This window comes from Scomber scombrus, chromosome 21 (genome assembly GCF_963691925.1).
Source record: "Scomber scombrus chromosome 21, fScoSco1.1, whole genome shotgun sequence".
NCBI classification, from domain to species: Eukaryota; Metazoa; Chordata; class Actinopteri; order Scombriformes; family Scombridae; genus Scomber; species Scomber scombrus.
Window position 1 is genome coordinate 14,066,058 of NC_084990.1, and position 27,773 is coordinate 14,093,830.

Below are 27,773 nucleotides of genomic sequence, written 5' to 3' on the forward strand. Positions count from 1 at the left end.
TTCAGAAAGTCCGGCGCTCCGCTTTGCATGATGTGGTCTTAGTTTTTGGGACTCCAGAGTTTGGGATTCAACGTGTTGGATCTACAGGATGCATTACAACACATAATGTGCAACAAGAAGAAAAGCGGATCAGTCTGACAACTTCTCTTGACACTTCATTTTAATCCAAGAAAAACCTTTTTAACCAAAGCACACGAAAGATCCTCAGGCACGATGATTTTAACAACTTTTGTCATTATATTATCCTTCCCGGGTAAGTCACACATTCGTCTGTTGGATATCTATAATGTCTAAATTGTATTAGGCTATATTCTACTATATAACTAAAACTGCACCTGTGTATATGTAGAAAAAGGCTATATGGCCAAACGGCAAACAGAGTCCATTTGTTTGATATGTTCTGACCCAAAAGTTAGTCTAATGCTCAGTGCATTTCGTGTAGGCTATTATTTGTGCTCTCCAATTAAACAGACTACTCTTAAATGACTTGTAATGTTAAAAAAAAAAAAAAAAAAAAAAACTTCTTGTGACTCCCAGATTCGGTGTTCACCTTGAAGGGTGACAGCAACTCAGCCTCCCGTCCCGCCCGTCTGGACTGCGTAAAGGCCAGTGAACAATGTCTCAAAGAGTACAGCTGCAGCACCAAGTACCGCACGATGAGGCAGTGCGTGGCGGGAAGGGAGAGCAACTTCAGCTCGGTCACCGGTCCCGAGGCGCAGGGCGAGTGTCGCATCGCTATAGAAGCCATGAAGCAGAGCCCCCTGTATAACTGCAGGTGTAGAAGAGGCATGAAGAAGGAGAAGAACTGTCTCCGGATCTTCTGGAGCATATATCAGAGTTTACAGGGTAATGCACTGATTCAGGAAAATCTTATTGATTATTCACTGATTGATTAATGAGCTTGCAATTCAAATAACTAACATTCAGTGGTGAAAGAAGTATAGGCTAAATGCGAATCCCTTACTTGAGTAAAAGTGGCACCTCTATGTAGCTTCTTTTTTTTTTAAAAACTCCATTACAAGTTAAAGTAATGGATCTCAAAATTTACTCGCAGAATGATCAGCAAAATGTAAATGTAAGTACCAAATATAAGAGTACAGTGTTTATAATGCAGTCTGTCATTGTTCAATAATATTTTATACTATTGGATTAATGTCACTGATGCATTATAGCTGGTCATGGTAGAGGTAACTTTACTACTTAATATGCTGTTAGGTGTAGTTTAATTTAAAAATGCAAATGATGATAATAAGATAACCTGAAACAGCAAAGCATTTAAAATAGTTATCAGATGAATGTAGAGGAGTAAGAAGTATTTGCCTAAGAAATGTGGTGGAGTATAAAATAGCATAAAAATGGGAATAGTTATGTAAAGTATTCAAGTATTTCAAGTTTGTAATCAGGTCCAGTAGCTACTCTGAACTCATTTTCTTCTTACTGTACATCTTAGACACGCAAAATGTAACAGCCTACTGTAAAGTCAAGCTGGTAATAGGCTCTATGCATGTCATATATAATCCCCATAGTGCCCCCAAATGATTTAGTGATACAACCTGTTCTCAAATTGCATATTTGTTCCCTGAAACAGTGCTAGACCAATGTTAGAAAGATAACCTGATGCAAAGTGAACCTACTCTGTTGTGTAATTATCGGACAACATATTATCATTGCTAAAATAATCACTCATAAGTATCAATATGACTAATTACCAGGGATTACCCAAATACCCTTTTAGTGTAATTAATATTATTATGTTAAAGATTATCACATAGCGTCCACCCACACCACGCACACATTTTCAAACCCGCATTGGTAACGATATTTTTTTCCCACGCAGGTAATGATTTACTGGAATACTCTCCCTATGAACCAGTCAATAGTCGGCTCTCGGATATCTTCCGTCTGGCCCCCATCATAGCTGGTAAGATGCTGCTTTTATGTCCCTGACATTCCTGTAGGTTAAAGTTTGGACACTGTGCACAGTTGAGTAATTGAACATTGAGCTGTTACTTCTCAGATGTGTTTAAACCCAGCTTAAGACACCACATCGTCCCTGCAAATTTGTCACTATTTGACAACCACTCCTTTCTATTGCTGTCTGGTTTCAGGCTGCAGCTTTCAACGCCCATTATCCACCACAAAAGCTTTTATCTGCCACTGTGACCCAGCATACACAAAGCAAGAGTAATTTACTATATTTCACTTTCAGCTCTCAAAGCATTGATGATAGGTCTGCATGTTTTTCCACTGTCACAGTACTAATGCTGGAAGAAGCATTTATGTTTGAATTAATCATCCTTTTAGAGTTGAACGTTTGTTGTTTGAGCTGTTTGAGTGTGTTGTTAGCTTGCTCAGGGCTGAATGCCTGCATTAGAAAAAGTGAAAACTCGAACAGAAATGTTGCTTGCTGGATCTAAATTTCATATACAGTGCATACGGAAAGTTTTGAGAGCCTTACAAGTCTTCCACATTTTGTTACGTTTCAGACTCATCTTAAAATATTTCTCATGACACATGACACACAATATTTCAAAATGACAAAGCAAAAACAGGTTTTTGGACTGTTTTGATAATTTACATAACATACTGTAGTGAAATATCACACTGACCCCATATTTAGACCCTTTGTTATAACAGTCACAATTGAGCTCTGATGCATCTTACTTCTATTGATTGTCCTTGATACTTCTACAACTTGATTGCTTCTACAAATGTGCCGAATTGAATTCATTGGACATAATTAGGAAAGGCTCACACCTGTCTAAATAAAGTCTCACAGTTAATAGCATATGTCATACTGAAAAGCAAGCCATGAGGTCGAGAAAATTGTCCAAAGACCTGCGAGACAGAATTGTGTCAAGGCACAGATCTGTTGAGGAATACAAGAGAATTCCTCCAGCATCAATGGTTCTTAATAGCACAGTAGCCTCCATCATTCTAAAATGGGAGAAGTTTGGAACCATCAACAGTCTTTTCTGATCTGACCACCTAGCCAAACTGAGTAATCAGGGGCGACGGACCTTGGACAGGTAACCAAGAGTCCAATGGAAATTATGAATGAAATCCAGAGTCAAGCCATCAGTGCAGCCCTCCACCAATCAGGTCTTTATGACAGAGTAGTGAGACAGAAGCCATCCATCTCTCAAGGGCACAGGATTGCCTGCTCGGAGTTTGCTAAAACGCACCTGAACAAGTCTCAGACCATGAGAAAAAAAATCTGGTCTGATGAAACAAGGATTGATCTATTTGGCCATCATTCTCAACAACAGTGGAGAAAACCAGGCACTGAGCATCACCTCATTTATACCATCCCTACAGTCAAACACTGTGTTGGCATGTTGTAGGGATGTTTTTCTGCGACAAGGACAGACAGACCAGTCAGGATACAGTGAAAGATGGATGCAGAAAAATATAGAGCAATCCAGAGTGAAAACCTTTTCCAGAGTGCTCAGGATTTCATGTTGGAGCGAACGTTTATATTTTAACAAGACAACAACCCAAAGCATACCAGCAAGAAAACACACAAGTCGCTTCAGAAAAACTCTGTCAAAGTCCTGGAGTGGCCCAGCCAGAGTCCGGACCTGAACCTAATACAACATCTCTACAGAGATCACTCTCCCCATCCAGCCTGTCTGAGTTGAGTCTGTCAAGAAAAACAGGAGAAACTTTCAAAAGAAAGGTGTGCCAAGTTTGTAGAATAATTTCCAAGATGACTTGAGGCTGCCTTTGCTGCCAAACCAAGGGTCTGAATACTAATGTAAATCCTTGCCACTACTTTAACAGAGTCAGACGGCAGAGCCTTGAAATTCCGCCCTGCCCCTGCATAGAGCGGGGCGGCTCACTGATCGTTGGTTTATTGAAAGTTTATAGATACTAAACGTACTGCATGTCACTGCACCCCATTGGGTCCCCAGCCATACACCCACCAAGTGTGGAGTCAGATGAGCAGTTCTCGTGATGAGAAAAGGACATCCTTACATACATACAATACCGCAGTCATGTGATGCTTACCACAACTGTCATATACGGTAGTCGGTACTGTTTGGTATACAGTAATACAGTGGAGATGTAGAAGGCTACACAGTACACTGGATAATCTGTGTTGCCTCAGCTTGCTCCGGGCACCAGGCTGCAAGACCTCACTATTGCCCCATAAGAACAACCGCCCAGCTGGTGGCCAGTGTGTGAGTGCTGGGGATGGGGAGGTGGGGGGTCGGTAAACTGTGTGTATATAGATATTAACACCAGTCTGAAACATAACAACATGTGGAAAACCTGAAAGGGTCTGAAAACATTCTGTATGCACCGTTTGTTCTCAAATGTCAAAAGAGTGCAGGTGGACTTGGAAACATACACCTAGACAGGCCTGTATTTAGATTTGCTGTGATCACACACACACGCACAGAGGACCAATTAACCATCTGTCTGCATTCTATGGCACTGACAGAACAAGAGCTGTGTGTGTGACAAGTGCAGCACTCTCTGGCACCCTTCAATGTTGGGCTTTCTGGTTGGAGGAGGGCGCCTGCTGCACTGGCCAGCTACCATTTCAGAGAAAAAAAATGGTCATTTGACTCTCTTGCTCCCTCTCGCACCCTCTCTCTCTCTATCTCTCTCTCAGGCTCTCGCTTTGATTGAATCCACATAGTGTATAGCAGTGGCTCTGCTCCACATGCGATGACATAATGGTTAACTGTGTTTCAAACATATACAAAAGAGTCATACTGTTCCAGCAAAGGGTAAAGAATCATTTCTTGGAATTTGCTCTGGAGTTGTGCAGATGTAGTGCAGACAGATAGGTCTGGCAATTCGAGACAAAGAAGAATCGAAAGATAATAAATTGAAACTGAAAAAGTGGTTAGGATTTGAGAGGCTGTCAGATAATGGGACTAGCAATAAAACAAACAACAAAACAGATTATTAAAAGGCCATGAAGAGAAAGCAGCTCAAAATACAAAATCATTAGTTTGATGTAGCTTAGATGACCCCCCCCCCCTCCCCCACAAAAAAAAGAAAAAGAAATAAAAAATCTGAGGAATCCATCTGAACAAATGTTTAAATCTTGATTAAGCCATATCTGCTATTAATGTGCTCCTCTATCAAAGTCAGTAACTCAGAATATGGAAGACAAGGCAGCTTAACTTGTGTTTTTTATCATTATCAGGTGCTATTACTGTGTAAGAAATCAGTATGAGAGTATGTGAGCGAGATAAATCGGGATGCAGAGGTGGAGCTGGAGCTCTGTAACCAGTTTAATATATAGCACCGGGTAAACAGCCAAAAGCGGTTTAAGAAAAAAATAAATCACTTAATGGGTTAGATATCAGGAATCCATTTGCCATAAGTGACCTCATTCCTGTCTGCAACTAAGCCCGGCCCGAGGCGATCCGCAGTGTAAAATAATGCACATGTGAGCCAGTGTAGAATGATCCATACTTCATCCCAAGGGTCAACTGCTAAGACATGATGCCTACTATAGTATAATGGCTGAAAACAGATACCTATTATACACATGTTATCCATTTTTAATGTAAATATGGTTTAGCATGATATGTTATAAAACGCCTACATTTTGCCTGAAATCCTTTGTTAAGAAACAACAATCAAAGACACCACAGTTTGTATATTTACAATGAGTTTTGAGTATTACCTTCATTAATTCACTTTTTTCTTTTCTGGGGTCTGCACAAAGCTTGACTTACGATGTATTTATCACAGCATTAATTCAAACTGAAAGGTGGGACATCCAAACTAGCAACTGCTAGACTATAGTCTCCTCGAAAGGCTGAAATGTAATGCTGTGTCACCTCTAAATCGATGAATAAGTAGCTTTGAGAGATGTAACACAATGCTGTTGCAAAGACTGGGGGAATGAGAGGACCCTTAACAAAAGAAAAACAGAGCTTCTGTACAACACACAATGTTTAGGTCTGTAAAAGGAATCTATCGTGATACTTAGAGGCATCAATAAATACAATTCCAAAGAACACTGAGGTTAAGAAAACTTTGTAGGGTGATTTCAAAAGTACTTGCAGCTTCTTTGCAATCCCACAGTGAGAGTGGAGAAAAGCAAGTATTACTGCAGGGTGTAGCCTATCTGCTTGTACAATCACATTCCCAACTCATTATAAGTAAGACACTTCTTAAAGACAAGATGAACTGATTCTGTATTTCCATAAAAATTCTGACACCAGCGGTATAAGCACAGATTTCTTTCCAACAAGATTTTTTTGGGTGTAGCACACACTGTACATAAGAATGAGCAAGTTTTTTTTTTTTTAAACCCTCCAGCCAGTTCCTCTACTTGGAAGTTAGCAGCCAATCACAGGGAGGGATTTTCACTAGTACTGGTCGTACCACTGAGCCCAGTGTCTACCTCATCAGCAGTCTTACTGACAATCGAGTCTGTGAACAAGAGATGAAGATTTGGACGATGGTTTTCCAATGCAAAGTGCATAGCTCAAGAATAATTCAGTGGGTCTAGTTGCCTGAAGCAACAGATTAATCCTCAGTAGTCTTTGTCCTCTGCCGCTGGCCAGGCATGCCTGTGAACTGTGCATAATATATAAGCAAACATGGCCATCAGCAGAAGAAACGTTTTAAATCTGTTGATCCTTTTTACACAAGACGTACAGTATCAGCGAATCATCCGAAGGCCTTTTCTTGCACATTATTCCCTTTTGTTTTCGTCCTGTCCCTCTGTAACCACAGAATAACACAATTTTTTCAAACTGATTGAGCTCAAAACCCAAGTTGTGGATTAGAAGTTTGAAATTCACTTGTACGCCAAGTTATCAAATATTCAAACTTAGGCATGAAGTGAAAGAAACAAAACTGTACCATATTTAGTAGCAAGTGCATTGGATTTATAGTTGTTTTCAAAGTGATAGAAAGGCTGCTTTGTTTAGAATGAGATATCTGGACAATATATAAAGCATAAAGGTGAACACAATGAAATCAAAAGTTGTGCAATAAAATGTAATTAAGATGTTTGAAGGGACACATCCAATCTGGTTATTATGCCCACCGCCTGTATTTAATCAGTTTAGCCACAATAGTCATAAGACTAATAAGGATCCAGCCTTATTCTAGCCTGAATTATTTAGCATGGTAAAACATATTGTATGTAGTCATAATGAGGCATTAAATGCATTAATGGGGGCACAACTTGTTGCTAAGGTTGTTTCATGGGTTGTTCATGTTGTCCACTTGCTTATTTCAGATCGGATTTGGGCTCAGTATACGGATGTATTTGAGAAGGTTCCATTTCAAGTAAAGAATGGGAAAAAGAAGGGAAATCTTGCTACTACTGTTTGTTCACCTCCCTAGCCTCCGGAAGTCAGCTAAGCAGCAGTCCCCAGAAACTGGCCAATCAAAACATAGTGAACCTATCGGGAAGACAAACTGAAAGAGACAGGAGCTAAAACTACCTTTTTCAGACTAGTTGAACTGAGGAGATGCATAAAGACCCAGTATAAATGGTTATGTGGTTTTTTTGAAATATTAACCACGTAAAGATATAAAGTAAAGCCACAGAATAAAAATACAGACCTGGAAATACACAATACACCCGCTTTAAAATGTTGAAGCTTAACATACCCAGGAAAGAAATGTATATTTTTATTTTGTTACATCGTGCAAATCAAAAATAATACTTGATAAAAATGCATCATGCCAAGAATGTTGATGAGCAAATACTATCAGACACATTATCAGTCATCAAAGCAGAGAACACACACACACACACACACACACACACACACACACAAACACAAACACGAATACATACGTCATTCACATACTGACTAACCCACTCCCTCAGTGTTCTTTGCCACTATGACACATGAGTGGTACTGAAAGATGGCGGCTCAGTAAAGTAGACATTCCTCACCAAGATGAGTGTACCTGATGGCTAAGCCATGACAAGTTGATACGCAGCCAAGTTGATACACAGCCATGAGTGATGCAGGCAATGGTTAATCATGGCTTTGAGATGAGAAAATAAAACGCTGTAGGCTGCAGGTGACACAGGATAATGTTTTCAGTCAGGCATGGAATTATTTGATGTGAGCTAACCACACCTAGCATCCACACATGCAAAGATGTATATACACAAACACACATCCAGACAAAACTGCACACACATTTTTATGTACGCACACATACAGTCCTGTGTGCACACTGCTCTATAGACACTCTTCTACATGCAAATCACCCTGCACACATACCCACATGTTGACAGTGACATACACAAAATTCAAAAACATTGCAGTGCCCCAGGCTTTTCTTACATATTCTACATTGACATGTACAATAAATATATAAATATACAGTGAGCTCATGGTTTTAACATCTAATACTTGACGTAGGAAGCTTGAGTGAAGGGTAGGATTTAAGTTCCCCACAGTAGTCTTTGGCAACAGCTGCTGCTGAGACAATAAATAGACAGCACTTCTAATTGGCTAAGTTGAATCTGAACGAATAACTGATTTTTTTAAAAACAGAAAACAGAAGTATGATTGGATCCCTCCATATATGACTCACTTATTGTACAGACAGTTGCAACCACAGCGATGTCCCACAGTGATGGTGGCGCCATATGTTCAGTCATCTTTCTAAACGTCATCTCCAAAACCAATGAGTCACATCCACAAGAGATATATAACTTGTAACATAAACCTATGAAGTTTACTTTGGCTGCCAAAGGAAGATATTACCGCGATAGCACTATCACTCTTATATCACTTTCATTCCCAACATATAATTTGGTGAACATGTACTGAGTCTCACAGTCCAACAACATCATCCTTACAAGCTTATATCCTAATCACAATGAAAATAGCAGATATCAGCAATGCTGAGGGCTTTGCTCTTATTCTGAATAAAAACAGGATGAGTGACTGAGCAGGGGATTATATAAAGGAAAGGAATAGCTGGTGCAGTAGGAACTAAGTGAGATTTTGCTAATTACATGGGTGCACTTACTAAATGGGTCTTGGGTCTGGTCATAAATACTGAGACACTGGCATGGATTTAGTGACACTGGCACAATGCCTGAGGCAGGGTGCCATGAAGGAGACGGCCCTGACCACTGCTGTTTTCTTCCCATTACGGGAGATGACAAAGAGGCTCTCTAAGTGGACAGTTAGCTTTAGAAGGATTAAGTAAAGCAGTGATATATTGTGAAGGAGTCTGATTTTGATTTTGAAGCATTATCCAGATGGCAAATGGAGACTAAGTAATACAATTATTGGTTGGAGTATTTGTACTGGTGAATTCTGAGTAAAGTAGAATCAGGTATCGAAGGCAAGTGTTTCCATTAAGCTTTGACCTCTGTGAAACTAAACGCAGGATTTTTTTTTTTTTAGCCGAGCTTAGAGCTGAATAAAATTATGTATTATCTGCATAAAAAGGGTGGCTTATTCATACTTGGAGAAAGTGTTACAGAAAGGGAAGATATGAGACTAAACATTTCAAAGACTACTTGTAAGGGAACGCTTAACTAAACCTTATTAAAACCAGTTTCAGGCACAGAGCAGGCTTATGAGGTTTGTTTTTGGGACACACACACACACACACACACACACACACACACACTGCTTGAGCTCACAGACCTATGAGAACATCTCTGAAAAGGTGTTTTTAGAATTGTGTTTTAGAAATGTATGCGGGTGGACATTTTGGCAGTTGTACAATAGGGACTTTTGGTTCTCATATCCTCACATTCACTGTATTAGTAAAGACAGCCCCCCAGGAGACCATAATTAACCTCTACTTTGAAATTCATATTTAACTTTACTTGCTTGACAGTCTGACAGAAGGTATTTTGTATCAACCTATTAGGGGTCAAAGGGTCAGGTTCTAGGGTTCGCTACATCGGCTTGTCATTTGGTCTACATCAATGGCAACATGGTGGCCATGCTCACGGGCTGAAACTTAAGAAGGCTAAGTGGGATTTGTTTGGTTTTTTCCCTTAAACCAGTTTGCCTTTTAACCAGATAGGATGTTTTATTTTGGGCGGACATTTAGGATTCTTGTTGCACTGCAAGGTCAACAGACAACCTACACAAGGACCTAGAATAATTCTCAGTGAAAGTAATGAATGTGTAGTCAATGTGGACAAAACTGTGTTTTTCAATGGGTTCTGACAGTATTGTAAGAATCCTGTTTTAAGTTTGCTCACAAATCCCCTTTTTTGTTGATGACATTTTCTGTGAATTCAATTTGAATACAATACATTTAACATTTCTCTGCTTTTAACAGAGAAATGTAACAATGGAGACATTAAGTCAGGAAGAAGATAACAAAAACAAGCAAAGATTGTTTTTATTGATTAAAATCACAGTGCAACACACGCAATTAAATGGCACAAGGAGCACAGAACACACTACTGACAACCAACGAAAAACTTAAATCTTTTATCCATTGTCTTGTTTTTAGAGTTCATTGGTAATTATATACTGTAGGATTTAGTATAAAACCTTGATGAGCAACATAATCACATTTCTGATGAAAATAATGCTCTTCATGTGCTTTTGTGGGAGATTCAAACAGTCATTACTGAAATGTAATGATTCTCCATTCACCTGCAATAAAAATATGGTGTGTATTGGAATTACTCTGTAAACACAGTCAATATGACATAAAAATGAGCTTATTAAATCCAGAAATGCTGCTGTGGGGTGTTGTACAGTGTTTTCTCTAGGTTGTGGGGAATTTGCTGAGCAACTCAGGAGAGCCTCAGCAGCCACATATTTATCTGCGCTGTCAGGTTAGGCTAACCCATTGTTGCTAACTTTGTAGCTAACCCCTTTCAATTTTACAGCAGTTGGGCAAACAACAGACGTGACTTTTCTTTGTCTTGAGAAGCTGCAGCATGTATTAATTGACACAGTGTAGCCTGTGTTGTACATTTACTGCCAGATTGACAACTTACTGCTAACTTTTCCTCTGCTCCACCCATTCACCGTCACTTTTCTGCCGCTCGCACACGCTCAACCACTCACTCGCTACGCACACACACAGTACACACTAGCCTGTTCCTTAAAAGGAGCTAAACTACCAAGAGCTCCCCAGGCAATGTCACAGAGGTTGACTCACGTTTCAGAACAGAGCTGCACCAAAAGGCCGCCAAATGCTATTGATTTCCAAATTAATGGATATTTGGCCTTATTTTTGGCATTTGAAATTGTGTTATATCTATATGAAGTTACACTATGACCTACAGCTTCACCTTTGTACTGCACACACATACACACACTAAGATATTTTAATCCAACTTCTCAAAGTAAGAACTTTTTTAAAACGTGTGTTTTTACTACCAACTAAAGTGTTTCCCCCTCTGGGTAACAGTAATTGAGGTAAAACTGTCACACCTATGGCCCAAGAGCTACAAACAGCCACTAAAGGATCACATCCCACATCTCTAGGCACTTGTCAAATGTAAGTAATGGGTTTTCTAATATGTGATTAACCCAAGGTTCAAGAATGTATTCGGATTTAATCATGGCTCATTCTGTGGTGCATGAAAGAGTGCAGTGAGCTTCAATTCCACCTCAAAAGGCAGAATTACAGAATTCATTCTTCCGTGCAGAAGCTGAGGATATAGTTTGTGTTACTGTGCAAAGTCAGTCGGGCAGGAAGGAATTTAACTACAACAAATGAAAAAATGAGACGGCAGAGTCATTATGTTGGCCACAGAGTGCTTTTTGCTTTGGATGAAGGAAAGGCACACTGGGATGAAGGCAAAGATAGACGGCATGAGTTTGTGGAAATGAATGCAGGAAAAATGCACTGTGACTGAGCAGGTGTGTGTATCTTAAAGGCACACGTTTCTGTTTTCCAAGGACCACAGAATTCCCCTCAAGCTATATGGATGAGATGTGATGAGAAACAGCAGCAGTCACACAAAAACATAAAATGTGAGATACCACTACGAGTAAGGTACTTTTTGGTAAAATTGCCTTGTCAAAAAAAGAATGATGAAATGACACCTTGGAGTGACCGTGCAGTGTGGCTTTCTGTTGTTAATAGATCTAAAAGGGGTATCTGATAACAACTTGGGGTTCACCATTTAGCCAGAGTCCAAACAAGTATGTAAAAAAGCAATTGCAAAAAAGGAGCGACTGGAGCGACAGATTAGTGCAATCATTTATAATAAATCCCTTGTAAAATATTTTGTCTTTTGTCTTTTGTGTTTGTAAATATAAGCATGATTTAGTTTAACAAGGCTTAAAGCTTTCATACAGTTGGGATTTTTTGCTCATTCTTGCAGTAAACGATGAAATTAGTGTAAATTTATGAGGGGGGGTTTAAGATGCCAAGGCAACATTATGAAAAGCTTTGGTTTTTAGCTCTGACCCTGGAAAGGATGCCAATTATTTAATTATTGTCAATATTGAAGCAAAAGCTTTTATCTCACCTCCATAATAATACTATATACTGTAAGATTGCCTGCACATATGACATTCTTTAAAACCTCCTTAGGACTATGGATGGAAATAGAGGTGTTTAATCTCTCAGATAAAATGTTTAAATAAAATATATTCAAAATAATCAAGGGCACATACATGCTGTTGTGAAAATGATGATGGAAATGAGAATTATGAGTGGAACATCCGATGTGACATTTTACTATTTTTTTCTATATCGGTTCATCTTTTTTCAATTTCACACAGGACTTTGTTCATTTTTTAAGTATTGATCATTTATGATGATTAACTAACCCTAACTGCAGTGTTACCAACAAGCAAACGCAGTAATTATTAAATGTGAAATTTATGTGTCCCTTCTTTCCGTTAGTTGAGCCTGCATCCACAAAGGAGAACAACTGTCTGAATGCTGCTAAGGCCTGTAACCTGAATGACACATGTAAGAAATACCGCTCGGCTTATATCAACCCCTGTACTAGCAGGGTGTCTGCTTCTGAGGTCTGCAACAAGCGCAAATGCCACAAAGCCCTACGACAGTTCTTTGACAAGGTAATTAAGCATGTTATTTTTGAGAGCTAATAGCAGCTGTTATGTTTGCATTTCATTTTGTAGTTGGCACTCTAATCAACACCCAATACAAGTGTCAAATGTCTAACCAGAGATGCTATTCTAACACGGCTTTGCACAAGGATATGGAGTAATCTATTCCTGACTTATCAGAATTTTTTAATTAAGAATCATTAGACCATATTTGTTGTTTTTTTAATTTATTTATTGACACCTTCACTGTAAGATTTATCAAGACATGCCACAATGATGGTTAATGTATCGTTACTAAAAACATAAGTGCACTCTTATTTAAGAAAAATTTAATTGGTTTTAAGGGAGAACCTGTTTTTAGTCCCATGTCTTATCAAGCCTATGAATTGGTTTTATATTAAAATAATAAAATAAACTTATGTCAAAAATAATAAAAACATATGAATCACTTGACTCAAATCATCATGACTCATTATCATCCATGTCCAGCTCAAAAAGTGTCCTGTTGAGCTGCCCCTTGGTGCTTGCAACACACTCTCCTTAAAGCTGACCCTTTGTACATTAAGGCATTTGCATCATCCTCTTGACCCTCAATGCACCAGAACACCTCCTCTCCATCTAAAACGTTGACTTGGATCCCAGTGTTGACAAGTGTTTTCAGGTTGAAATGGGCATAATCTAATATACCCTCAACTCTGGGAAGAGATTTCAGAGATGGGAGGGCTCTCATGTGGCTCTCTCTCCACAGCTTGGTGGCCTCATTTAGCATATCATGACACTCAATGGATCTTCTTTCCGGGCCTTTAATGGTGATGTGCAGGAGGGTGGAGAGCATGTCATTTTTAAGGCTGCTCCTCAGTCTCCTCAGTCAAGATTCTCTTGACAGCACTATCACCCATTTCTACCACGGTAGTAGAGACAGTGACACAGGGAAACTTGTCGCAATGTCAACTATATAGTGGAAGGACTGCTTAAGGACAGCTTGTTCTCTGACAATTTTCGTCAAGATGAAAGCAGACAGAGAAATATCTTCTCCTTTCAGCACACTGGTCGGAACTTCTTAGTCTGCCATGACATTTTAAAATCCTTCGCTGGGCTATAGCTTATCCATGTAAAACTGCAGCTGCTCACAAAGCATTTTAATATAGTCATCTCCATAGTTCAGAAATGGCACATAGCTGTGCTCTTTGGGAGGCAGGTTAGGTCAAAGACAGAGAAGGCCTGGAGCAGAGGGCTGGCCTCCTAAAACCGATTGTCCAGGTTTTTTACTAATTCTCTGGTGTAGTTGTAGGCCAATGTTCTAAGAAAGAGGATTATTTGAGGATCCTTTCCACCACTGAGTTCTAAACAAGAGTTGAGTCTAAATAATATGCTCAATCAGAGGCAACATGATCAGTCAAGTCTTTCACAACGTCATAGTTAGTTATTCTGAATCATGGCCTTTGTGTGTTCAAGAGATGGCTTCAAGGACAAGGTATTCAGGTGAAGCATCTCTTACTTAAGCATCAGTAGTGTACCAACAACATTTGTGGTGTTCATATACAGTAAAAGACCAGCTGCAGTTTCATCGTTATTTTCAAACTGCTTGAAAGTCTATACTGTAGTGCGACCAAAAGTTGGCTGACACTGATAACAGCTTTGCCTCCTGAAAGCCATCTTGTGCGGCATGCTTTCTGCACTCGAACGCTGCTCAAGTTCTTTCCAGCTTCAATATCCAATTGTCTTGTGGTTTTACAGACCTTCACAAAGGCTGCAGAGTGCTTTGGGTATTTAAGCCATTTCCAGATCTGACTCGATGACACTTCAACAACCTGAATGCACTTCACAAAGTCATTGGTTTCACTACATGCCAGTGCTAGATGGTGATTAATGCAATGACTTCCGATCATAATCACAGATGTCTTCTTCAAGCATAATCCAACCCCAGATTTGGATCCTGTCATCACAGTTGTTCCATCAAACCAGAGAAATTCTGAGCTGGTAATCCACATATACTTTTAGTTCTTCAGTGATGAGTTCTGTGATGGTTTGCAGATGGCACATCAAATTAGTCTTTTGGTGGAACAACAATATAAATGAGTAACTGCTCCATCACTGCACAGTATGGAACTTCATCCACTAGAATACTGTACTTGACCTTTGCTATCTGTTTGTCTTTAATCAACTGGTCTAAAGGTAGTCTCATGTTTCTCTAGCTTTTTGGCTTCTTTGTTGAAAATGTTTCATTTCCGAGAGCCCCAGATCTTCTTCCAGTTTTTAACAGAGGTACTAACTTGTAGTTTGCAACTTCTTCCTCTTCTGTGACTGTGTCACTCGCTGATTGATACTGAGCAGCCAGGGAGGAATGTTTTCAATCCATCTCTTTTAGATGTGTTTCCTTATGTATGGTAGATCTTTTATAGATAGTAGATCTTTTATTGCACGCTGTTGGAAATTTGTGGAGGCTGAGAGGTTGATGGTGCTCGGTTTATTAAAGTTATTGGAGGAATTGTGTGTTCTGCAGAGCAAGCAGAACATTGCTTTTCCTTCAATGTAGACCAACCACAGACCTGTCTCCTCTGAATAAGAATTGTCCCTGTAAACCCTGTTTGAAGCTGGTGTTGCCTTTTACATTCTTAATTCTGAACTCCTCAGTATTTAAGAAGACAGAAAACACACCTATGTGAGCCTACATTCTCCTCATAAGACATTCAGTAGGCCCGTTTTGACAACACTGCCTGTTTTAGTGTGTGTTTGCAATGCATCTCTGCTGTAAAAAGTGCAATGTAAAATAAGATAATGCATTCACTGGTTCGTTCATTAAGCCCGTAAACGTCTGTTTGGCATATATGGAAAATGCAGAGCTTTCAGTGGAATTTTTAATACTTACTATACAATCGTCAAGTTGTAGCCACAGTGTCTATCTAATGAAGACGTCCCCTGTCTTGTAGTGCAATTCAATTCAATTCAAGTGTTCTGTCATCAATTACTTTGCTAATATTTGTCAAACACTAAAGGCTGCTCTGTACTCGGCACGACACAGCCTTTCAGCTAAGTGCACACACACTCATTTAGAGCATGTAGGAGCAGCACTGATATAATCAGATACGCATTTTTCCTTATCATCACGCCCGCATTGTTTTGAAGCAGTGGCTAGAGGTCAGAAATGTACCAGCAAAGCAAATCGCAACTTGTTATTCAAACTATTTTATTACAATCAAATGTGAATACAATAAAGTAGTCAACTGGACTTAAACGAGTAGTCAGCTCTTAGGCCGGCAGCCGGTACTTATGAAAAGCTCAGTTTTACATCCAATTTCACATTAAGCTGACTTTCTAGCCATCTTCTCATTCAAAGTTTCTATTTTCCCTCCAACATTAAGGTTCCAACTAAATACAGCTATGGGATGCTGTTTTGCTCCTGTCCAGCTGGGGATCAGACAGCATGTGCAGAACGCCGAAGACAAACCATTGTACCTGTCTGCTCCTACGAGGATAAAGACAAACCTAATTGTCTGTCGCTTCAGAACACATGCAAGACTAACTACATCTGCAGGTAAGAAGACACAAAGGGACTTATTTTTTTCCCAACATGCTTTTCTTCAAATACACAATTGAATGTTCATTATAGTAATGTGTAGTAAAATGTTTCATTTGGTTGTCAATGTAATTGGCCATGTACATTGTCTGTTCTTATTTCTATGTGTTGGAAAGACAAGGCATCTTGTTACTAGGAGGCATCACAATGTAAAGAGAGCATTTCAGGAGTAGTCAAGATGGTTTTAAGGGAAGATACCAACTGTTGTAGTCTTAAGAACAAGTTGAAAACTGAACAGTCATAATGTTAATGGACAGAAAATTGCGAGCTTCAGTCAGTTTAATTCATGTCTATTATCAAAGGATGGTTACTTAAATGTTTTACCGTTTTTTCTTACAATTGAATGTTTTAAATTCAATGTACATAATGATGTATGTGTAAAGTTTGACATTATAAAGCTGTTTTCACATTCATCTCTCAAAAGTGAACAGTTTATCTATGCTAACTCAAATTTTAAGGGAGGGGTCTACGATCAAGTTTCAATCAGACTGTTTGGCAGCGCACCACTTAGCTATAGCATGGCTATAGTGATGCGGTCCCTCTGACTTATATTATTATATATGACATGATTATATTATTAATACTGAAGCCTCAGTGTGTAAACATCATGTTACTGTTGCAGCTGCTGCAGGTGGATCTAGTCTGAACTACTTTATATACAGTTGGACCATAAATCATCATAAAACAGTTGTCAGCAGGTGTCCTGACTCCTTGCAAGAAACAAAAAGGTTGTTTTCCTTTTCCAGCAACTAAACTGGTTCAGTAATAGTTTTGGCCAATGAGCCATTTTTGGAAGTTTACATTTTTTCAAAATGACCGAAATGTTATTTTCTAACTTTCTATCTTTTCTACCCCGAACCGTGATCCCAAAACTTAGGTACATACCAAAGTATTAATTTGGTATGCTGCGAATGTTACATACATTTTTTTTTAAAGAAAAAGAAAAAAAAAGTTATTTATTTCCTGCACAGGGAGATTAAAATGGCAGCGGAGGATAGTAAAATCTGGTTTTTAATCATGCTGGTTAGGACTGGCTCGAAATCCCTAAAGCATTTATTGCTTATATGACGAAGCACCTCACCCAGTAAAAGCTTGATATGTAATACCAGCTTCAGGAAATTAGCATCTGTTATTTGTATCTCTGTTGTTTATAGGTCAAGGCTGGCAGATTTTATTAGTAACTGTCAGCCAGAGGCTCGCTCCATATCAGGCTGTCTGAGGGAGAACTATGCTGACTGCCTGCTTTCTTACTCAGGTCTTATTGGTAAGTTATTTAAAGTATTCTAACATTAAGCTGTACTTAAACTTATACTTCCCATGTACATATAATACCCAGGTGGCTTATGTTCTCCTGTTTTATCACATTGTTTTTACAACCTCAACCTGAAGAATTTGTACAGTTGTATTTTTTGTAACTATGAAGGTGCTGTGCAGCATATAAATCAATTTCAGCCAATTGAAAAAGTATGGCTGCTAATAACTATTTATGTAATTGATTATTTTTCTGTCCATTATTTTCACGATAAATCAAGGTGATGTATTGTTGCGTCCTGTTTTATCTGAAAAGTCAAGTCTATTTACAGACGCTAACTAGTGAGCCAAGTTACTTTATTTTAAGGTATTTTCCACAGAAGAGATTGAAGGCACCAGATCAACTAGGCAGCTGAGATCACATTCAAGAAATTGTAAACGTGTAGGCTGTAAATCATCACAGTTCATACATCATAGCACTGTGTAGAAATAGAACTTGTATTCCTTTGTTCGGTCTTCCATCAGCAACTTTCATTATGCAGAAAGGAGAAAAGATGTCCCACTGAGTTTTAGTAATGAGGTTTGAACAGTGACCAATTGCAAACTCAACAGGCAGACATTTTAATCTACGCCATTCACCTCCTACTTCACACAGGTTACACCCTTTAATGGGGCCCCCCTGCCTTAACCACTCATCTCTGTCTCTGCACACAGACATTTGCATGTTCTTCCACAGCTAATTAGTATGAGCATAATCAACCCTAGTTCCCTGAAAAAAGGACAGTATTATTCAGTAGAGATGAAAACATAGCCACGAACGGTTTCATTTTACTTTGTGTTCATGAAATACAACATGCCCCAGCTCGGTCACCATTGTTGACTTGTAGTGCTTAAATGCCTCAGCAACAATCATGTAGCTTCTGGGATAGTGGAACTGCAGTGGTGTGCAGATTGTCCTGCATTACTGGTGGTAAGCAACAGCAGTCACGAAAACACTCTTCAGAGCAACAGTTTGCCACCTTTGTTGGCATCAGCACTTCTTTGAATAATGTGCATGCTGTTGAAGAGGCAAGGCCACTGGCCATAACACATAATTACAAGCCAGTGAGGTGAAGTGAGCTTACAGTATAATCACGATGCAGCAGGTTGTTGTGACAGTGTCGTTGCTAGCTAAGGGTAGTCCAGTATAGCCCTATAAAAAGTTGTGAAACAGAATGACAGTCATGCATCATACAGTAACCATCTCCTTAAAAAGGTACCTTGCAATTCATGTTTACTTCTGAAAACATGTCATGACAACAAAAATGTTTGTCCTGAATAGCTGATCTGAAGGTTAAAATGTCAGTGTACAGTGAGTGAGAAATGAGTGACAGAGTAAAATTAGTTTGGTGTGATGGCTCACTCGTTTTCTTCTCGTGTTCTGCAGGTACAGTGATGACACCCAATTACGTGCGATCTCTTGGTATTAGCCTGTCACCGTGGTGTGACTGCAGCAGCAGCGGGAACAGCAAGACAGACTGTGATAAATTTGCTGAGTTTTTCACCAACAATCGATGCCTACGTGAGTTCCCTGAATTTGACACTTAAGCAACAATTTCTTATGCATTTCATTTGTTACTTCAATCATATGTAATGAGGGTCATTTTTATGATCAAACTCCAAATCAGAACATATCGTGGTTTACTAGACGAGGTTTGATTGAACTGCAGGGACTAAACTGCCTTGACAATAACTCTTGTCCACTTTGTTTTTACTGTGATTAAGAATAGATCAAGAAACCTTTTTGATCAATAAAAAAACAATTTTTCCCACATCCTGTTTTTCTCATGGACAAGTACCGTAGATTGTGCTTAATGAGTAAATTTGGAGTTTTCTTATTTCAGGTAGTTATTAAGTAATTTTTGCGCAGCTTTGTGAATCATTGCTACTAAGGACACACACTGCTTTTAAAAGGGCTCTCAAGAAAGGTCAAGTAATTTCTTTTCCTGCATAATTATCTAAAGTATCAATTATAAGAAGCTTTTAGTTGGACATGAACAAAATGTTTTGGGTCATGCCACTTGCACTTTTTTTCCAAAGCAGGGATGAAAGGTACCTGCTAACTTGTTGGATGTGCAGACTGTATTTTTAGATATGAGGTCTAACAGGACACTCTGGTAGATAAATTAAATTAAAACATTCAATTTCATCCAAGTTGTGACATGTGCAGCATATTTTTACATGTATACATAGTATTTTATGAATTGTGCTTATTATTCCTGTCAATTTACATTGTAAAGCATTCTGCATGTGTACAGGGTCAAGAATGCTACCAATGAATACATTATGTTCCTGCAGGTAACGCTATCCAGGCATTTGGTAATGGTACTGATGTTGGAGTTTGGCAACCCCAACCCCCAATTCAGCCTACTGTACTCCAACCTAGCATCACTCGGAGAGGAAAAGAGCGAACCAACAATGCACTGGATGCACTGACGGACATGACCAAACTGGACCTTGATAGTGACTCACTTTATCACATCTGTGGGACCTTACAGGTGAGTTTTTAAAGTATTACAGATTTCTGCTGATGTAGCAGTCAAGCTATTTAAACGGGACCTATTATGCCTTTTCTTGTAGAAGTAATCCCGGTACTTTGAATTTTCGTTTTCAATGGGGTTTTTTTATCTACTTGACTTGTGATAGATTTCTTTATATGGTCATCTCTTCACTGCTCCACACCGCTAACATTTTGGCATTGTTCCATTGTTTTGGGGGTAGTCACGTCAAGCCATGGCTTGAGACCAGCTGGCACGCTGTGAGTGATTTTCCATTACACAGCAGGGCAAAGTAAAATAAGTAGTTTACCTGTTGGAGGTGTGCCGGTCATCTGCAGCTCGTCATCAAACATCATAATCACTGTAGCTGTTTCTGCTTGTACTTTTCCTTCCAGCATTGTTTCTTACCGATCTCCTGGGCAAACAGCTCCAAATTTTTCCATATCTTGTTGTGTCGACCAGCACTGCTAAGAGGCTGAACTGGAGGCTGCATTAATGGCCAGTACAAGATAAATAAGGAGTTTTTTGAACTGTGAATCCCACAAAGCTTCTCTAGTGGAGCCAAAATTAATAATTATGGAGCTGTAAATTAGCATAATAAGTCCCCTTTAATGTAATTTTAATTTTAATTCATTATGTTTCAATATAACCAAGCAAGCAACACTCTGCTGCCACGTTGTAGTCGGCTTAGGATTTTTTATTTGTCTGCATAGTTTACATATGCTTACAGACAATCTAAAGTTTTCAGTGTTATAAATCTTCAAATAATGGAGCTACCCAATTACCTTCTATCTGACTCAGAGGGATGACAAATGGTGGTTTATATCTCCTCTGATCTCATTAACTGAAAAACTTTATTGGCCTGCGAAGGAAGTCCTCTCTGAAACAAAGGGCACTTCTACATTGAGAGGCAATAAGCTTCAATTTTCATAATAACATCTTTTCTGAGTACAGTAGTTTGTTTATGTCTCTGGTCAAAACTAAGAGAAAACACTTTTACCAAGCTGTTTATTTACTTCTACTGAGCAGTTTTTTAGGAAACACAAAATCAAACGTCTGAATACATTTCTGGTCTTTTCCTCCTTGTTAATGAAGCAATGAAAAACCTTTTAAAACTTCTGAAAAAGAGTGCCTGAATCCTTATTTTGACCTAAACATCAGGTAGCAATCTGTCCAGAGCTGCTGTCTGAGTGTCAGGCGTCTGGCTCTGTCACCTTGATGGATCAGAGATGGTTTTATGATGGCATGCACAGAATCCCCCCTCCTGGGCAGAAAGATGAGACGTCAGTGTGGAGTCAGAGTTTCCAAGGCTGTCATGTCAAAGCTAATTGGTTGCCACAGTAACATCAGAAATGGCCCACAGGGGTAGTTTGTCTGTGACTGTCTGTGTGTGCACAGGGACACGGTGTCATTGTGAGGATGTACCAAATTTTTTGTCCCCCAATGCTAGTTGAAAAAGGGTAGGGAAAGATTGAGATTTGTGTTCATGTGTTTCCCTTTTAGCTTTGTTACAACAACAGTTAAATAATAGAAATGTCAATGCTGCCATCATACTACATCCTGCCTCCTGCACTGGCACTCAATGTTCTACTGAGCATTAATTACTCAAAAATAGTTGCATATGAGAATAATTACTAGTGTTGGGAATTGTTAAGATTTTATTGATACAAATGCTATTATCGATTCTGCTTACGAGTTAAATTATTTATCAATTCCTGATCAATTTTCTGTGGGGGGACGAAAGTAAGCCTACCCAGGGTTTCAGTACTGTCAACACAACTCTAGTATTATCTCCACTGTTTATCATTGACCTTGCATGCTGATGAATATATGAAACATAACTGATAAATGAGATAAATGGTCCCCAACAAAAAGTTAACAGCATTAATTAATGAATCAATGCGAAAGCATCGTACACTCTCCTGTATGTATGAGAATAACAAAATGAGGGGTAGGTGGAGTGCTCTGCTGTGTTATTATAATGTCATGTCTTCAGCTATGGAGAGCAGCCTCTCTGCTACACCATTAGCTCCGGGGAAAGCCATCATTGTTCAAAACAATGAGCGGCTGCAGGGTTTTTGAAGTGAGACAGACTGAGCATGAAGTTATTTTCTTCTTATTTTCTATTCTCTCTGTCTTCTCTATGCTGCAGTGTGTGCTGGTCAGATGGTCTCATTTCATACTGATGATCGCTGCTCCGCTCTACTAACATTATGTTCAAAGTTCATAGTATACTTCGCATTTGTCTCACAAAGGTCATTATTTACTTATAAAATACAAAAATGCTTGCCTCATTTGAAGATAAATTAAGTTAGCCAAAGATAATTTTAACTGGTGTGCGTTGGAGACAGTTCAGAGGCTGGGCTGCCCTCACAGTTGAGTTCCGCCTTTTTTGTTGCATCAACATCACATCTTGGCATCAATAAAAAGGAACTGATAAGTTGTGTATAAGGCATATGATTCCAATGGATTGGACAATTTGGAACCGGCTCTCAACTGGAACAGGTTCTCGACTCTCATCCCTAGTTATTACTACTAATATTACTCTCACCATAAAGTTTTACAACAGTAGACATTGTTTTTCATTGCAGACCAACATTTGACCTTAGATCTCACTTATTTAACCCCACATATGTGTAACAATGTGCAGGAGCATACACATCTTAAATATTTAATTTATTAAAAATTCTCTAACTGAAATAAATGCTGCATATATTTCCATAACGGCCAGAGATAATTATATGCAAATCACTTTTAAAATATCAAAAGCAATTGCAGGGAATCAATTAAGTGTGTTGATTTTGACATTTTACATCATAGACTGCATGTTCTGCTTAAATGTGCTTATGCTCTAGGCACTCGAGCTCCTTTGAAACTTTTTGGCTTCACCAACACATTTCAGACCTGTGATAAATACTACGGGGCTATATTTTTAAATGAGATGATATCACATACTTTAAGCAAGGCGATTTATCATATTGGCTTTTAATAGCGATAATATGATTTATCACCAGTAAAACATCCTCCAGGAGGAAAGACCTCCTATAGAGCAATTAATCATTCTTCTCCTGAATCCTGCTTCATAGACTTCTTTCTACTTAAGAACCAACGTGTGGAGTGTTTATTATGTTCCCAAACCACAATAGAGTCACTTTATCATTTGATGTTCATCTCTGTATCTGCAAGTGTGTATTTATTTGTATGTGGCTGGGTGCAAATGTGTATGGGTACTTTAAGTGTGGCTGAAAAGCTTTAGAGCAGTCTGGAAGTTTTAATGTATTGAACTGTCATGACCTTGAGCTGGCCTCACACAGAAAAACTTTTACACAAACACTTGCATCTCAAGCATCTTGCTCAGGGGAGGATGATTATACAAAGAGGTCCATGAAGGTCTAAACTATGGGAATTGGTGTGAGCTGAAAGTATTACCATACATTTTATTGCTGTGAGTATTTTTGCTTCATAAGTGTGGCAGTGGGAATTAGGCCTGATGCAGTAATGGTTTTGCTTGACCTTGTCATTGTCTGAAGACTATACCCTCCCAGCCCATCCTTTAACTACAGATCCAACTTCCAGGCCAAGAGAATTTCGTCAAGACTGGATAAATGACTAATAATGTCAGAGAAGCAGGTTGCTGTAGATCTCAGTATTTTTGCACCACCATCAATCTGTCTGTGATCTTCAAAGATAGGCAAACCCAAGAATGAAAGTTAATGTTTCTCTGACTTCTTTTCTTCCTTTCAGGCCCAAAAACTGATGTCAAACCTAACAGTGGATACGGCTCAGTGTGTGGTAAGAAATGTTGTATTCTGCACATTTCATTCAAGGTCTTATTAGAGCCTGAACAATAATAGTTACCCAAAAAAATATATTATACACATATTATTTAAAAGGATCCCTTACATTTTGCAGCCTTTTAGTGTCTGATAGACTCAGTCTGCAATGGATTTAGTGCAAACACATGCATCTTTATAGCATTTCTGTACTGCAATTGCATGTTACTTAACACTCCACTGATGTATCTGTGTTTCACATGTTTTAACCAGCTTTTAGAAAATGACTCAAGAAGACTATTAAGTTTCCATCCACTATAGCTCTTAGGAGGTTTAATTAAAACAGCGCCAGTCAAACCTTAAATGATGGAAAACATAATGGATGCATGGCATTTATGTTTGTTTCATGTATTCATTTGAGAAACATTACAGTTTCATCATCGGTCTACACATCTGATGTTTTCATCTGCTGTAATTTTCTGTCTCCACAGTGGAGGAAGGTTGAGTGACATTTAATTCTAAAGCTTCATGTGCGTCATAATTTAAATTAAATTTATTTGACTAAAGGCGCCTTTAACCCTCTGGGGTCTGAGACATTTTTTTTTTTTATTACTGGTGCCTTGACTCTCTTAAATATACATTTGTATAAATTCATTATCTTTTTTGGGGTTATTTGAATATGTATGCTGCAGTGATATAACGACATTCTAAAAAAGTTGAGAGACTAAGAATTCAAAAGAAAAAGTAAAACGGTATTTTAACTTTTCAACATTTCATCCATTTTCCACAAAAACCAACTATATGCAAATGATTAATATGTTAACATTTGTAGACCAATGCCTCAGATGAAAAACAAACACAAAATAAATTAAATCTTCTTCATAAAGTCTCTTTTACACAGGAAAAACTGAACTATTACATTTTTATCAAAACTGTCCATATTTGTTTCTCAGTGTTTTTATGTAGTTTTTTAATGGAATGCCACACCACTTCAACCAAGCTGATCTTGCCGTTCCTCACTTTCATTTCAGTAATCGAACATTTGAATTAAACACCAAACAGAATAAAAACACACATTTTACTATACGCATACTGTGCGCATGCTCCAATGGTCAAAGTGCACACAGAGGTAGGAACATGTCTTTACGTAGCTCAATACACTTCAAATAACTATCTTTACTAGGGATGGAAATGGATAAGAATTTATTTATACCAATTATCAATGCCATTATCAATTTTTTATCAATTCCCTTATCAGTTCCTGATCAACTGTTTGTGTGGAAAAAAAGTATACCTACAGGTTTTAAGTGACAACACAACTGATTTATTATCTGTTTATCAGTGACCTAAATGGTCCGCAGCCAAAAGTTAACAGCATTAATTAATGGATTAATTAATTTGAAAGCATCTTACTGTCTCCTGCCTGTATGACAATACCAAAATGAGGAGGAGGTAGAGTGCTCCGCTATTATTAACAGAACCATTATGTATCCAGCAGTGTTCAGCCTCTCTGCTGCACCGTTAGCTCCGGGACAGGCATCACTGTCCAACATGCTGAGCAGCTTCAGGGCTGTTGAGCTGAGACAGACTGAACACACAGTTATTTTGTTCACCTCAGAGTTGTTTAATGCAGCAGTGTGTATTGGTCAGCTGCTCTCGTTTATTACTGCTCACTGCTACTGTTCACTCACTGCTCCGCTGCTAATGTTCTAGCCTCCGAGTGACGGCGTAGAAAGTACACAGTAAACTTCATGTTCGTCTCTCAACGGTAATTATTTAGTCATTAAATGTTTTTGAAGATGAACTACAAATTAGCTTAAGATGAGATGCCTTTTCTATTCTGTCAAAACCACACCCCTGGGCATTGAGAAGAGGAATCGATAAGCTCAGAGTCACATGATACCAATGGTTTGGACAATTTGGAATCAGGGTTATCCATTTGCGCCGCTCTTATGTTTTGAAAATGCCATGTCAAACAAAATGGCACAGTGTGAAGCCTTCAGTCTGTTTCCACTGCATTTTTGTTAATGCACCAATTTTTCCACCTCAGCCACTTGTAAAACCTTTTATGCAATAATTAACCTTCTTCAAATGTTCAGCATTTTTTTACGTGCAAACAGAAAACGCATTAAAAAACACTGTGGTCTTTTCCCCCAGAACCATCAACTGGATGAGTCCGGTAACTCAAACGCCATTGCTAGAAGCTCACCAGCTGAAGTCACCTGCTTACACCTCTCCAGTATGCTGCTTGCATTGGCCTTTGCCTTTTCACCAACAGTATTACCGCTTGAAGGTTTCCAGCTTTTGTAGAATCTAAGGACTACGGATCAACACACCTCTGCCCTTATTCAAGATGTGATTTGACTCATTTTAATTTAGACATTTGCCAAAGTATGACACCTACATTTTTTTTTTCTTGAAGTGGAGAAGAAAGGAAATGAAGCAAAAGTAAAAGCACTGAAATCAGAGACTACAGTGGATTATATCCCAGGATTCCATGTTGGCTTTCTGGCTTGGTTTGTGCTGTTTGCTGTGTTGAAAGCAGACCTGCTGAAACTGCTGCAGAGATATCAGCTCACTCACCTTCCATGCCTCGGAGGGAAATTTGGTGACTTCAAAAAAAAAATTTAAATTAAAAAAAAAAAAAAAATCTGATTGACACATACTGTAGGAAACCTCATGTTGTTGGGAGTTAAACCCTGTGATCTGATAACTGTGTGAATAAATTCACATCTCTGGAATGTGTGCAATCGCTGCACATTTGACTCGACGGACTGCCAGTGTGTGGAAAACCTGTTTTGAGGATATAGTGGATTATTTTCTGCATAACTGTGCTTTGATTTGCCCTGTCAATAAACTCGCTTTAGTTCAGACTAAAGAAAAAGTGTTGATCTGTCATGTCACAAGGGACGACTAAAACACTTTGTAGACGCACTGTATGGAAAATAATTCATGTAACATTTTTAACATGACGTTTTAAGAGTATCCTCAAAGGAAGAAAACATATCAGCCAGAAGAAAGTAACAATTTTCTCTTCTATATGTTGACTACTAGATATAGCTCAGTTTTGTAGATTCACTTGATCGTTACGGTGGTTTGTGGTTTTATCACATCGCCTCTTAAAAGAACATTTTGTAAATAGGAAACATGAAGTGTACACTCTATTGCAGTTAGCTTGTAACATATTGTCTGTACTGTTTTTGAGAGTCTATGTTAGTAACTGATGACCGGGGCCTCTCAGCTTTATCCAGTGTTGCTATGATTTATAAAAATGTGACCTGGTATGGTTCTCATGTTGTTACAGATATGACTTTGTGTGATTATATTTTAATGGCAAAGTGCATAATGTTATCTTTGACGGTATTTTTTTCTTAAAGAATATCAAACTTTATCTGTAACAGCAACAAGAGCATAAAGATTTTTTTTTAAGTGTCTTTAATGGGTAAAATTAAGTGTTATCTTTCTATTGCTGACAGTGAATATGTTCTGCTGGCTTGATTTTCAGACTGCCCCTGTTTTGTTTTGTTTTGTTTTGTTTTATTACATTATTGTCTTGGTGGAGAACAAGAGGACAGCAATTTGATGAATAAAGAATGTGGCGATACCTCACAAGTAGAACAAATGCCAAAAGACAAAAGTCAGTAGAAATTAATTGCCAGCAATT

At 38.6% G+C, this 27,773-nt stretch overlaps 1 protein-coding gene across 1 annotated transcript; it reads left to right on the top strand.

The window, feature by feature from the left end:
* The first annotated feature begins 213 nt into the window (after positions 1 to 213).
* On the top strand, positions 214 to 26,419 carry gfra1b (gdnf family receptor alpha 1b). The gene is made up of 10 exons (XM_062442714.1): positions 214 to 253; positions 538 to 846; positions 1,838 to 1,921; positions 12,802 to 12,980; positions 16,334 to 16,506; positions 17,703 to 17,812; positions 19,226 to 19,360; positions 20,137 to 20,336; positions 24,081 to 24,128; positions 26,267 to 26,419. The coding sequence occupies exons 1-10, from the start codon at positions 214 to 216 to the stop codon at positions 26,417 to 26,419; spliced, it is 1,431 nt and encodes a 476-aa protein (XP_062298698.1).
* Positions 26,420 to 27,773: the final 1,354 nt, after the last annotated feature.

Bases quoted from the DNA above. Each gene is read 5' to 3' on its own strand.
- gfra1b (XM_062442714.1), top strand. From the start codon at position 214: ATGATTTTAACAACTTTTGTCATTATATTATCCTTCCCGG. The intron at 16,507-17,702 runs GTAAGAAGACAC...TGTTGTTTATAG, and splicing joins AAGACTAACTACATCTGCAG to GTCAAGGCTGGCAGATTTTA. The intron at 19,361-20,136 runs GTGAGTTCCCTG...ATGTTCCTGCAG, and splicing joins CACCAACAATCGATGCCTAC to GTAACGCTATCCAGGCATTT.